Source organism: Apis florea, unplaced genomic scaffold (genome assembly GCF_048593485.1).
Source record: "Apis florea isolate Af1SG1 unplaced genomic scaffold, ASM4859348v1 contig_3772_pilon, whole genome shotgun sequence".
NCBI lineage: Eukaryota > Metazoa > Arthropoda > Insecta > Hymenoptera > Apidae > Apis > Apis florea.
In genome coordinates this window covers 39,725-54,885 of record NW_028256845.1, presented here as the reverse complement: position 1 = coordinate 54,885, position 15,161 = coordinate 39,725, and the positions used below count along the sequence as shown (strand labels likewise).

The following is a 15,161-nucleotide window of genomic DNA, read 5'->3' as shown; positions in this document are numbered from 1 at the left end:
CGTATATCCACTCGACGATGCCTATTTTCACTTTATCTTACCTTTGCTTTCGAAAATTTTGACACGCGAGCGCATCTCATAAGCGCTTACACCCGTCGTTACGAGCAAATTGCAAAGCGATCGTTGGCCGCGATACTCGAGAAAGAGTGGAAATTGGCGGGGGACAAAATAAAGCTTGGTACAATTTGTCCCAGAAGAGGCGAACCGGGCCCGAAATTGTTCCACCGGTGACAGCGATTTACGGCAGTTGTAATCAGTTTGATTAACGCAGACAGGGGCGATAAATGCAGGTAGGGCGATGCATCGGGGCTACTTCAATTTGCGAGGAACTCGCGAAGCCCTCGCCTATTAAGTCTATTGGGTGTAGTATCGTGCCACCTATTATTTTCTTGTCGATTGTTTTCCCTCGAATGGAACTCGTTACGTGTTACTCGTATCGTTTAATACTCGTCGATTCGTTTGCTTATTCGAATGACCGATTATGCGAATTAACTAACAAGATGGCGAGATGTAAGAATGGTCGATTCATTTTTTCATTTTATTCTTTTATCCAGTATTCCTTTATGTAATAAATATTTCTTATTTTCATGTTTCGAAAATTTGCGGCTTTATCGTTCGAATAATTGCTCGTGGTTTTGGACAATCAATTGTTCTTTTTTTTTTTTTTTTTTGAAACGAGATACTTTGAAAATGAGACACGAATGATTTGTATTATAGCTTCTTAAAAATTTGTGGTATACAACTTCTCGTATTACTTTGCGGGTTTCATAGAGTTGTATGGCTGTTTCGTTAACGAGCTAACTTGGGACTGGTTTATTTGTTTACGTAGGTTAAAGTTGAGGATGAAAGTTTTGTTTTCAAAACTTGTTGAAGAATTATTTAACAAGAGACACGTTATTATTGAGGAGACGATGTATAATGTAAAATACAGTTGTTATTAAAATATGATTTCTTAATTGTTAAATTAATAAAAAATTGGTAATTGTACGAATTTTACAATTTTACAATTGATTAGTTTTATTATTCTATTGACATGAAAAAATACATCTCGCAAATAATTATTTGTTCACATATATTACAGCTAATTAATTCGGAATGAGCAGTAAAAGTAGTTAAAAACTCGTTGATGAATTTATAATCGAATAAATATCAATTATATTATTAATATTTCGAAGGTAATATTTTATTCAATAGTTAATCAATTTCACGAATCTGAATTAAATCCCTCGAGTAATAGATCGATTATTATATCGATATAATTCAATATTTTTAACATACCGTGACAATTGATATGAAAGATATATTTCCGCACTTATATTATTTCGTATTAATTATTGAAATATACAAACAAATTAAATCTCTTTTCAATGTCCTTGTCGAAGAAAATATTTGAGTTTCGTAGAGGAAGTGAAGCTGCAATCAATACGAAATATACCATTTAACTGTCCATTGCGAAAATATTTCGATAAGAATTTTTATCAAGTCCATAAACTATCGTTTGTCTCGTGATCAATAAAACTAAATCGACTTGTATTTATGATGCATCAATTTAATTGATCAAAATTGCAAATAAATGTACGCAATTATGATTCTATTTTAATTAGAGTTAACGAGTTAATTTTGCACGAAGCATCTCATACGATTTTTACGATTTTACGAGAATCTTTTTTTGCAATGTTAAAAAAAAAAAAACGATCTTCAATTAAAAAATGTGGAAAAAATCGTGCCACACCACATCGAAAATATTGTCGCAAAGATTTTAATTGTGACGCAATGTTGATTGTTTCAAACGGCTATTTGAGAAGCTTTATAGCGCAGAGTCAAAAGTTGGAAGTTAATCCGTACGAATCTAAATTAAGTTTCGCAAGTGAAGCGGACTAGATAGATAGCGCGTTTAGTGGCACGTTTAAGGTAGAACAGTTACTGCACACAGGTAGATTTAACCCTTTAATTTTCTCCTGCGAAATATTCCGTAGAAACGAGCCACGAGTTTACTTGGATACAGCTTTCCCCTAACAAAATATTCCGTGGTTGAGACGTAATGTATCGTAAAATACGACGAATTCAAATTTTCAAACTTTGATTTCATAATTCGAAAATTGAAAATTATCAACACGAGTGAATCGAAAATAGTATGGAAGATTCAAGATTTGTTGTTTTAAATTAAGTTGAATTTAATCCAATCAAAATAATAAAACAATAAACTCTTGATAAGAGTATAAAATATTCTTTTTAAGTTTTTTTTTTTTTTTTTTTTTTTTTAAAGAATAAGCGAGAGTGGATATTTATAAATGTTCTGAGAACAAAAGGAGATTGTTGACGAATTAAGATTCATTTAAACGGTGGTGTTCCTTGTAAAATAAGCTTACAAGGGGAGGACATTAAGGGGTTCCTGGTACATTTTCCAGGTTTCATTGTCTGGTGAGTCTAGACTGGACTGCGGTTTCCATGGGATAAGCACGGTGGAAAGTAGCATTTTCCACCAAACGAGAAAGCCATGGTATTTCTACCTTAATAAGATAACACCCAATTTCCTTCTTCTATAACGGGTGGTGTCTCATGTAACTATTTGATACAAATCATAGTTTGCTATGATATTTCTGTATTAATTCTGTGTTACATACTATCTGATGTATCTTTATTTTTGGTAAAACCTTTTTTTCCAAAATTATGGAATATAATTAGAAATATTGTATAATAACGTACATTATGATAGATTGAAAAAAAGTTATATAAAGTTAGAAAAGAGATATAGAATGAAATTGTAATTTCCAGATATTTGTAAAATTGAATGGAATTATTTCTATATTTCATTACAGTTGCACGAATACAGTTAAATTAATAATAAAATACCGGAGGAGAGACAATACGATTTTACTACGTAATAAATCATTTTTCTATACTTTCATTTCCAATTTAACGTCAAAAATATCGTTTTCTTTAATTAATAAATTTTCACATCTAGCATTGAAATTTGTTAAAAATATAAAATATAGGAATTCTGTCCTATTTTATTTCCAATTTGATCATTGCGTCAAATATTGACACTTGATGATTGATCGAAAACGAGGTTCCATTTCGTAACGTTGAAAATCTCATATTGTATGCATATTTAGAGATTATTATTTCAATATATTTATTTATTTATTTATTTATTCATACGAAATAATGAAATACACGAAACTGTTTGAAAACCGTTTTATCATATCAAAATCAAAATACCAAACAAAATGAAATTCAAATTGCATTGCTAAAATTTCGCAATTTACATATATCAGTCATTTCCAATTATCGACTCTCCTACTGTCTCCTATGAGCCCCATTTCCGGCAAACAACAGTGACGGATAACCAGTGTGAAATTTACGTAAATAAATTACACGCAAACAAACTGGATTCCGGATGTATCGTTTCGCCGGCGTAAGACACGCTAATTAAACAATCGAAATTGTTTGCAGGAGGGTTTAATAAATCGCGTGTAATCAACCGACAATTAACCGGATCTCCGCGAGCGCAACGACAGTTATTTCCATTCACACGTTGCTATTCAAGAGTCGTACAACAGGGGGATAGAAAATGGAAGGTGTTGCCAACGGTTAAGCACGCTTTCCTCGCAATAATGACCAGCTATTGCACAATTAGGAATTACGCGGTGAATTTGAGCTACCGCATGTTTAATTCAGAGGCCAAAGATTAATTTGATTTTCCACTTCTGTTGTGCATAAATACGTAAGGTGTCGTAAATTCGTGGAGCAACGGAACGAAACCTGTTTTTCACCTCTGTTAAAATCCTATTAAAATTAAGAAAAATTTAAACCGCTATAACTCGGAAGATAATGACTTTTGATCAACGAATGAAAGCTCGTTAGAAGCGCGGAATCTTCCCCTTTAAAACGCTTTTTCATTCGTCCCGATACGACTTCCGGTTCTCGAGATATCGTCGTGTAAAGGAAACGGTAATTTTTAATCGTTTACTATCTTCGTCCTTGTCGCTTGCCAGGACTTCTCGCTCGCGCCTCGTCTCACTGACCTATCTCGAATTGCAGACAGGTGACAGACGCGATTCCTGGAAAAAAATATAGGTCACTGGGCCACGAGCTCATTCATAATTTTTGCACTATCGTGAATGGACTCTTTGAATCCTTATATCTCGGCAACCGATTGAGATATCGGGATAAAACAAAAAAGGACTTCAACGGAATGGTTTTCTCTATTCTCTGAATGAATTTTGATAAGAAAATTTTTAATTTTTTCTCACGTTTTTTACACGAAAAGTTTTATTATAATTTGATAGAAATGAGAATGCTTCAGAGAAGATTATCGTACTGGAATGATATTTTGATAAGTATAATGATATATATGCATTTAGGTATAATACTTCTTTTTTTTTTCTTTTTATTAAATAATATTACGAAATTATTATTTGTAGTTTCCTATTAGAATAGGCTAATTGATTGAAAAATTGAAAGATATTTTAATCTTAACGTAGATGGTTCTAAATAATTCAATTCACTTAATCCCTTTTCATATTAATTCAATTATTATAATATGCTCTCAATACTTTTAAAGTAAAAATCCAATTTTAAACTATTTAAAATATAGTGCTTCGATTTAACGTCGAGCTATATTTCTTTCATATCTTATTTTCAACACATTCAATTTCTTTCTCCCCTCGAAGAGATTATTTCCGCAAATATTAGATACGAAACAAAGAAATAAAGAATGCAAAGCAAGGAAACAAGAAACATTGTCACGTTTTCCCTCATAGAATACACATTTTATCCCATAAGTATCATCCTTATCCCTTAATAATCGTTTGTGATAAAATCTCTCTAAAAATTGCATCAAAATGAAATTTGATCAAAGTGAATTCCCTCCCTTTTTCTTTCGATTATCGTTAATCAAAAGAGAGAGGGAAAAAACAATAATAATCATCTCTTTTCTCTCACAAAAGAAGAAAGAAGGGATCCTTCCTCCAAACTATCAACCACAGTGGACCACGTAAATTTCTCGCTTTGCGTGGCGATGTAACAATCAGAATCTGAACCGAATCGATTCTAAATCCCTTTCCTCCGTTTCTCGTGGCAAAGAGGATACCTCGAGCCATCTTCGAGATGATCCGGTTTGTCCTTCCCCCTCGTCTTGGTCTCTCAATCGACAATAGCCCCCGATCGCTTGAATTTCGAGGCAATTCGAGCTCGCGGACGCAATCGTCTATACGGTCTGCGGCCACGGAGCGTATTCAATGAAATTCGATTATCCCGCACGATCTTATCGCTCGAGGGCAGGTGCAAGATCGTAGCACGAACCTAGGTACATCCAATTTCCGGCGAAGAATTACCTCTCTGTCGGCCCTAAGACACCGGGGAACGCAGTCGTAACCGCGGCTTAACTTAACACACCCGCCCAAATGTGTACCTCTTTTCATCAACACCCTTTCGTTTTTACCGCGTTGGTTGAGCCGTCATGGCGGTTTCTCGAAGTTGTGTTATGTTCACGAATGTTTTGACGATCATTATTTTCATTGTACGTTTAAGAATATTTCTTATTTTTATTAATAATAAATTTTTAAATTTCAAAACACTATCTATAAGAATTAAATAATAAGAAAGAGAAGGAAAATTATTATTTTTCACATGTATTTTTGGAGAAACGAGAGGGAAAGCTTTAACTTTTCCACGTTATAAAACGATTCCACCCACGTGTTACACGAACGATAATACAAAAGCGAATCTGTTAAACTCAATCTGTTCAATAATGTACATCCCTCCCAAACGTATTTCAATCTTTCAAATTGCTCCTGAAAAAACCATCCTTATTTACCATCCCTCGCATATGTTTCCACCTTCAACCCCGTTCTTCTTTCATCTTCCACCACCCACTTCAACAGCCAGTAGATATATCGTCTCCACGGTAATTTTATTATCTTCCTTCCTTTTTCCATGTACCGGGTTTCGCCAGACGCCTCTTATTTCGTCGCGTCTCCAACTGTTATTTAAGCTGTGCCCCACCTTTGTTCCACCCTCCTCTTCCTCTTCCTCTTCTTTTTTTTTTTTCCTTTTTTTCCGTTTACCCCTGCCATACTTTCCACTTTCCACCGCCTCTCCTCCTTCTCCTTTTCGCCCTCTTTTAATACACCGCCACCCTTTCTCCACGTTCTCGAAATTATGCAAAGAAGAAGACGATGGCTATCTTCTCCTCGCATCACACGCTGTCTCATTTTTCCCTTTTTCTCTCTCTCTCTCTCTCTCCCTCTGCCCCCTTCTTCTTCTTTGCCTTTGGCATTCCTGTGTACATTTGGTCTGGAGGTGGGACGTTTCTTAAGAATGGCGCCGGATAAGAGCGGGTTTCCGGTGGTTCGTTCGCGTTGCATGCGATTGAGAGAAAACGGCGGCGTGTGGCCTAAGTGGCGAGAATATGGGCTCTCCCCTTTTTTTCGTGGCCGAGGGGGGGAATTTTATTTCTTTCCCTTTGTTTCATCCCTTGTGCTTTGTCAATGATGCATTTCGTTCCGCGACGATGTGAATTTCAAGAAATTCTTTTGTCTTTATGTTTCAAAGGCTGGATTTTCTCTTGGATCCTTTTTCTCTCTTCCTTTTTTTTTTTTTTTTTTTGGTTAGAATCGAGAGAAACGGTGGGATACGTAATTGGGTTGATTTCGATTGCTTTTTTTTTTTTTTTTTTTTTTGTCTTAAATTTTGGGAGAATTTTTCGGAGATGGATCAATTTTCGAAGAATCTCGATGCGAAAATTTTGTTCAAAATATATCAAGATTTGATGGAGAGATAGAAAGATATTTTTAAGAATTATCTTAAATCGATTAACGAATATATTTTATAATAGCGCGCTTGCTTTTGAGTCAATGAGTCGATATTTATGAATTTTTTACTTTTAGGAGTTTTTAGGATTTTAAAAATTTAGAGCTAGAAATCTAGGATTTTTACGCGTTTGAAAATTTCATACAATTTTTAGAGATTTTAAAATATACACACGTACGTGTTATAGAATTATTAATTCCCGAACTTTACTTTTTCCCCGATTTATATCATCCGAAAAAGCTTCCGATATATTATTTCCAAAATTTATGATTTTAACAAATTAAATTAAAATAAGTGTCTCATCTCATTTAATATAGTTATCTACAATTCTCAATATACGTATATTATGATCCTCTTGATTTTTATTTTCATATATACATATATACGTATATAGAATAATTCGTGAAAACGCGCACGAAAGATTAAAAGTTAATCTGTTTTCACGGGGAAAATAAATGCTGAAGGATTGAGCTGAATTGAACAAAAGGATTTTTAATAGATTTTTTACGGTGAACGATAATTTTAAAGGGAAGAAGAATAATTGTTTTATTATTAGATATTGTTTGCAGCACAATTGTTGCATCGTATTTTAAAATCGTCTCTAAAAATAATGTGAGAATTACATAATGTGAGAAATTACACTTTATAAAATTTTTGATTCTCAAAAGAATTTCGAATTTCTCGCAAGGATATATTTTTTTTAAAGAACATAAGTATAAAAATAAAACGTTTATAAAGCATTTATTTTGTAAGAGTTGACATACATTCAATTTTTCAAATTTTCATGGAAAAAGTATTTTATTGTGACAATGTAATAACACGAATTTCGAAGTGTATCTGTTCTGAATATTGTGGTAGGAAACAAGTTGTGAAGTTTGCATGTGTAATACGAATGATGAATACATTAAACGTATGAATGTATGTATGTCGCGTGATGTAACTCAATTTACAGTTTCGCGTGGAATCAGTCAAGGAAACAAGCGCGATGGAGTTATTTATAAATATTTTGAAACATTGCTAAGAGAGTAAGAAATAAAGTGGATTAAAACGAATCTTTAATTTTTAGTTCGTTCTTCGATCAAGGAAGCAGGCGTCATAGATGCCTCTTTAAAATATTCGAAAATGTTAATAAAAATAAAAAAATAGAATGATTAGAATATTATTCGTTAACAGGAAGAAAAATTTTCTTGCAAAAATATTGTTTAGAGAGAGAACAATTTGACATTCTGTTTAACGAAAGAATGTATTCAACTTTGGCATATATTTGATATTGATATTTGATAAAGTTCGTGGAATTTGAAGGAGTATAGATTGGAATTTTATTAAAACATCGAAAATATTTCATTGTCATTGTTGATAAAAATATATTGCTTTCTCCTTGATCGAAATTTTACAAGTTTAATTTAAAAAAAGAAAGACGTCACAGTATTATTTTATGCTTCGTGTAACATTAATTTAAAAAAAAAATATATATATATATTAAATAGAATTCATAAACAGTTTCATAAAAATCTTCATATATTACACTCTTCACAGTTCAAGCTCACAATCAGTTTAATACCCTCGATCGAATCTCTATCAATAATTGAAATTCTATTCATTAACCTTTTCCCTTTTCCAATATTAAATGCCCTATATTAAACTCTATATTATTAAACCGTCATAAGTAAACGATCCTATTACTCTATTATTAATCCAAGAGATAATTAAACATCGATAATTGAACGTTGAATGAACGTACGAGAGGATATTTGCGCATATAAAATTCTTTAGAAATAAGTTAGAACCCGATCGGAATTAATTAGGCGGAAATCATCGTTCGAGTCTATGAAGATAATCTTTGATTGGATCAGATGAAAGAGGACCTTTTCGATGGAAAATAGGTGGTGAAACGATATTAAAGCTCACTTACAGTGCACGTGCAACATCATCCGTTTGCTGACTGATGGTGGTACTCCGTTACTCGCGATGCACAAGTAAGTGCCCATCTCGCTTCTGGTTACTTTCGACAGAGTCAGCGTTTCTCCCTCGGCGCTTGATACTGTAATACAAACAAATTTTAAAGGGATTGAAGAAGAATTTTCAAAATCAATTTCGTACGTTCCCCCTTCGAATCGATAATTTATATAAATTCAGTGAAACAGAAACTTATAAACGAAACGATTCTATTTCAGCCGTGCTCAAATAGAACGTCGATATTTTTGTAACAACAGCAACTTTTTCATTCGTTTTGATGATATCTTACGACTCGTGTTAACATAATAATTTCAAGGGATCATGAAAATAGAATTTCTTTGCACGTGTGTCTAGAACGTATATAAGTACGTTCAAGCATTTAAATACTAACAAACTACTAAATGTATATATAACGTTTTCTAATGTTTATATAAGAAACGTCTCGAATTTGGTATCGAATGCTATTGAATTTTTATGGAAATTTCCATAAAAATTTCCACTCCGAGCTACTCCAAGCTTAACTATTTTCCGTTAGAAATTCCTAGGTTAATCACGTAACAGGAAAGAGCCAACACAGCTGCCATATTTCTTTCGACCTGAAATAGACCTAATCCCTATTATAAACTGCTCGACCATAGTTCCAAAGGGCTCATGATTCATCGACAAGAAAGCGTGGGCCTCGAAATACAATTTTAGCTTCGGCCGATTATTATTTTTCCAGATTAATCGAAAATTTTCAATCTACGTATTTGAATATCACGTATCACGTAGTATTACGTAGTAATACATATTACGTAATATCACGTTATACAGTATCTACACGCGTAAAGTGTTCTATACAAAACTTGGAGAATTATATGCTGGCCGCCTTCCAGCATGAATGGAAATTGATACGAAGCCAGTTGAAACTATAATGTTATAACGTTAATAGAAATAATAGGAATAAAGTAAAATAATAGACGGTATAATTCCAGATTCCAAGCGTCCAAATCTCGTGTCGTTCTGAACTAGTGTCGAACAAACTGTAATGTTAGGGACTGGGTCTAGTTGTAGATAGTAGATAGAAAGAAGGTTTGGAGAATGTTGGGGAGCGGCATCTGCTTCGCGTTAGATCTTTACAGCTGTCAATTATCACAAGGATTTCTAAGAAAAGAAAAGTAAATGTGTTAAAGTTGGAAGTGGTAGATGACCCGATGCGACGTTGCCGAAGTGGACGAGTATAATGTTTTAGAAAATCTGTGTATAGAGTGGGGGAAGACGAGGCCATCTTCCCAACGGAAATTTTTGGAAGGGCGTGGTCCCTTGAAAATGTTGAAACAGCATATATTTTTCCTTTCTAAAAATATTCGTTTTTGTTTGTTCGAGTTGTTAAACAAAAGAAAAATATTCACAGACCGCGTGGAATCGAGATATTGATGATCGTATGGAAGATTGTATATAATTAATTTGTGGAAGTATATATTATTTATTGTTTAATGTACATGTAGTGAGTAATAAAGGGATCGATTATTCAATTTATTAGTCACGTCTTTGTAGATAGTATTTATGATTTATGAAAGTATTTGTTTTACTAATATCTCGAGAAATAACAGTTGGATTTTATATTTTATATTTTTAGATTTCCATCCTCCCTCTTTATCAAATTTCGTATAGATTAGTAATTGGAGGTCTTTCGAAACTACAGTTTATAGTAAGAAACTAGTTTTGCTAGTCGTAGATAGAAAAAAAAAAAAAACTGTTGGATAATGGCTCTTATCTGTCTTCTTGCTGCAAGAATTTCTAAAGGAAAATAAGTTGAGGAAATAATAGACGACCCGATTCCACGTTGTTAAAACGAATTGTACAAAATGTTTTATACAAGATATTTTATCATTAAGTATGTTTCCAAAATATGAGGAATATTTTTGCAATATTTTTCGTTGCAAAAATATTTTTCCAAAAAGGTTTTACCTTTGTTGATTAATAAAAAAAAAAACATTAGCCAATCATAGAGCACATACAGAGTCGACGTATTGTACAGATATTGAGGTTGATAGCTATAGTGCTGTCCATGACAATAACTATCACAGCAGTTGTATTAGTAACAGTGTCGTAATGTATCATTGAATATCTGATATATCGTATCACTGTTCAATTTTTTTTAATAATAACCCGCAAAAATAATAATTGCCCCGAAATTTTATATTCTATATTTTTAACCTTCCATCTTTTCCCTCGTCCCCCAAAATTTCGTATCGATCAAGGCCTTTTGTAACTACAATCGAGCAGTTTATAGTAGGGTCTGGTTTGCAGGTAGAAAGAATTGTTGAACAAAAGTTGGGTCACTCGAGCCGCCATGTTGATTTTCATAGGGATTTCTAACGGAAAATAGACGTAGGTTGGAAGTGCCACGTTGCCAAAGTGAATAGGCCACGTAGTGGGGTACCTTCTTATAAAAAGGGCAATGACTGGCCCACTCGCCACTCATTTCTAGAACTTTGACAGTGTACGATCGTCCAGAAAATCAGAAGCGAGAAGAGGAGAGAAGATCGAGAAAACGCCCGAAAAAGAATTTCGTCCTGGGAATTTCCACAACTTCTAGAAATTCCAATCATTCGGACGAGAGCAAAGAAGCGCGACGATACAGAATTCGAAGCGATTCATTCAATGATTTACAACCATTTATGGAACGAAAAATGGTGGAAAGAAGAAACACAGACGCCAGCTTATTCAAGATCATATTCCACAGATTCGTGGGAACGATTACGATATTGATCACGTTCATATCGATCATCATCTTCATCCAGAATTTTGCAGGCGTCGATTCAAGGGATCAAGCGACAAATGAGAAATGCGACATCCTTGAGAAACTCGCGATACGAAAATCGAGAAGGAAGAGCAACGTCGAAACGTTGTCGAGACACGCTTCTTTGGGAAAATTCGTTGGGACGATCAAGACTCTGTCCATCTACGATCGTTGAAATTAAGACCACTGTCGTATTGGAAGAATTCTCTGTGGGAGAAGACTTACATTCATCGATCCTGCACCGAGATTGAGGCTACTTGGCTGGTTTCTACGAGGAACGCAACGCTGCTACAACAACGAGCGAACGAGGGAAGGGCGAACATCACGATTATTTGAACGACGTGGGCGAAGGCGAGGACGAAAGCGACGATACTGGGCCGCCATCGAAGAACAAGGTGTTGAAAGTAAGTACGGATAAGACGTAAATCACGGACTGTGATAAGTTGTAGGACTATCGATTAGAACGAAAAGAAAAGATTATTCACGCTGTGATAGTACAAGCATATACACATTTTTGGAGTATAATATTATCGGACGATATGTATCGGAAATTCTTGTCTTTTTTGTTCTTCTTGAGTTTCATTATAGAAATGTGGAAATACACGAATATTAGTCCACATTGTACTATTAAGAAGAAAAAAAATACGAAAAAGATTCGTTAAGCAATTTGGCGAAAGTATTCTACGAAGTTGAAATATGGGTTTTTTTATTAGATAAAAAAAAAGAAGACGGTTTTCGTAATCTAATCTGATGGGTGCTATAAATTATTTCTGCGCATACGGTTTACTCGACACGCTTATTTTAGACGCGTTAGGAAACTCGAGGAATAGCGTTTCGTATATCTAGACGATATTTCGATAAGAGCAGAGGTTCGAAAGATAAGGAAATGAATAAAAGAGAATTTTGAACTTATACAAATGCTTTGGACAAAACAGGGTTCTTTCTAAATCGAAGTGGTTTTTTTTCTTATTTTTTTCTCTCTCTTCAATTGAGTATCTTAAGGGAGGGAAATCTTTGTTAAAGATTTTAAATCGAGCATGGGAATAGTAAGAGCGATGTAAAGCACTGTTTACACCGAGGCTTGCCTCGAGGTGAATGATTTAAAATCGAACTTACAATTGTTTCGAACCTCTGTTTATTATTATAATTCGAAGCGATCCGCGTATTATGCTTCGTACTCGCTGTTAATTAAACACGATTTCGATATGGAAATGGCTCTCTAATTCTTTTTTTCAAAGAGAAAAAAAATTGTTATGCGATTTATACAATATAAAAAAAAGGGATAACAACAAAAGAAGGAGAGAGGCGAAGAAAATGATCGATTTCTAATCGATCGAGGGCGAATAAGGGGATGCCGATATCGTAATTTTGACTAGGCCGTTTAATTTTTATGAGTCTTTTTTTATCCTTGGAAGCAAGACAATTTTGAAATGCCCAAAGAATTATTTTTTTTACTTTAACGTGTGTTAATACAAAAAAGAAAAAAAAAAGGAGGGAGGAGAATGAAGGGACGGTTTTCTAATCGATGGATTAAGTTCGAAGAGGATGTCATAATTTTGATTAGGCTATCTAACTTTTTTTTTATCATCATTATAGGACATAATATAATTTAAAATTGCTCAAAGAAAACCTTGTTTTGTGACTTTTTAGTATTATTTTAGTAGTATTACTAGATAAAACTAGATAATGGTAATCATAATTATCTTAGTAAGCCGAGATCTCCAGTTGAAATGTGATTAATTACATACGTTTTTTTTAACGATTCTGCAAAATATTTTATTTTCTTTGTCAAATAAAATATTCATCAACGATGAGATTCCTTATTAAAATTTCGATAAGGAAAATGAACACAAATAATTAAAGTATTATTTATAATATCGTTGGAGTGTCCATATAAATTCATAAGATATATTTCTTTTCCAATTACTTTTCATTTATTCGTTTATGAGATAATATAAGAAGCTTAGAACCAAAGTTCAATACTCCGATTGAAACTCGATGTCAATGGAAAGCTACTTATACGCTCCAGTCGTTTAACCGAGTATCGAGTAAATAATCGAATTGGTTCGATTACTAATCAAACACTGGATTAGTTACGATACGAAGCTTAAGGTCTTGCTTTCAATCTAACGCGTCGATACTACTCGCTCGAGTTCACCACCAAGTAAAAGCGAGCACAAAGGGGTGAAAATGCAGTTTCACCTTCGCTTGAGAATCAACCTACCTCTGATAAATGGGAAGAAAAGATAGACCTGCGTCTATCGTCTTTAATACTTGCCATTTTCTTTAGAATAAAAAAACTCTCTTTAAAGTAAAAATTGTAAATTCTTAATATTTTTCTAAATATTGCAGTATCTCTAAAATTTTAATCTTAAACTTCTCGAATTAATTAGTGCATTACACGTCGTTACACATATTTATTTTAATATGTAATAATTAAGGCAAACGCTTCTAAGTCAACCGTTTCTCAAAAATTAGAGTTTTACTTATTTCTTGACTTCGAAATACATCATCTGTCGAATCTCTGAAATATACACAAATAACAATCAAGTGAATCTATCGATAATTAATATTCAAAAGATAGAGAAAGGAGGAATCGACGTCCCAACCTCTTCGACAATTTAAGACACGTGAAACATTTCGGTTCTTATTCGGATAATTTTTTTTTTATGTCCATATTTTGCCCCCATCCCTGTTTTCTTAATTTTACTTTTTATCTTTCCTTTCTTGTTTCGAATTTCTCTTTCATCTGATTATACCACCAGCAAGAGAGGTTTTTTTTAAGTCGTCTTAGCCCCTTGGGTATTAGCGCATTCCCAGAAAAGAGACCGTAATACTTTTAAATCAAACAGAATTTCACAAACGTTTCCATTCAACCAATATCTTAGATAATCTCGCAAACTTATTTAAAATAATATGACGAAATGTTGGAATGTATCGCGATCGATAAATATTTATCGATTAAATTTTTATTCCATCATTTTTCACACGCGTAAAGGGGAGTGCATTTGGACGGGGATCGAAAATAAATTACGATCGAAATATAATTATACTCACTTTTCGTTTTGCCACCAGACAATCCGGCACGGGAAATAATCTCGGCGCCATCCTCCCGTTTCCAAACGATATCAGGTTTTGGATAACCGCGGGCTTTGCATACTAGTTTTGCAGACCCACCCTCAGGTACCATCAGGTCGTTCGAGGTTTCTTCGGATATTATATCCGGCGGTATCACCACTTCGAGAAACGCACTCTGTAAATATTCAATATATATGAACGAATGAATAATTGATTTAATATAATATTATAATAGAATAATAATATACGATAATAGGGAGAGAAAGTGAGATAAAAATAGAAAAAAAAAAATGAAATAGAGAACATTCCAAAAGATCAACTCAAATTTCGGAAAAGAAAACAACTCCGCGAAATTTAATTCCGTCCCCCCTCCCCCTCTCTTGTTTGGAACGCAGAGGCGGAAAACACACCGCTCCCACGAAAGAACGGGATTTCACTTTGAAATGAATGCCCTCCACGCGAAAGCATCGCGTACAATAAAAATCTGACCCGGATCTAGGGTAAAAAGATTCTCTACTTCCACTGC

The 15,161-nt window shown here is 33.9% G+C and overlaps 1 protein-coding gene and 1 long non-coding RNA gene across 2 annotated transcripts in view; one reads left to right on the top strand and one right to left on the bottom strand.

Annotated features, from left to right (window-relative positions):
* LOC147656406 (uncharacterized) overlaps positions 1-15,161 on the top strand; it is an 82,782-nt gene that overhangs the window by 40,332 nt on the left and 27,289 nt on the right. The gene's annotated exons all lie outside the window — the stretch shown is intronic.
* The window catches only part of LOC100867394 (lachesin), a 60,747-nt gene that overhangs the window by 18,556 nt on the left and 27,030 nt on the right, over positions 1-15,161 (bottom strand). The window contains exons 4-5 of the mRNA XM_031914920.2: positions 14,615-14,810; positions 8,729-8,857 (exon numbers count right to left, since the gene is read on the bottom strand). Of these exons, the coding sequence (XP_031770780.2) occupies positions 8,729-8,857; positions 14,615-14,810 (325 nt within the window). The remainder of the gene's footprint in view (positions 1-8,728; positions 8,858-14,614; positions 14,811-15,161) is intronic.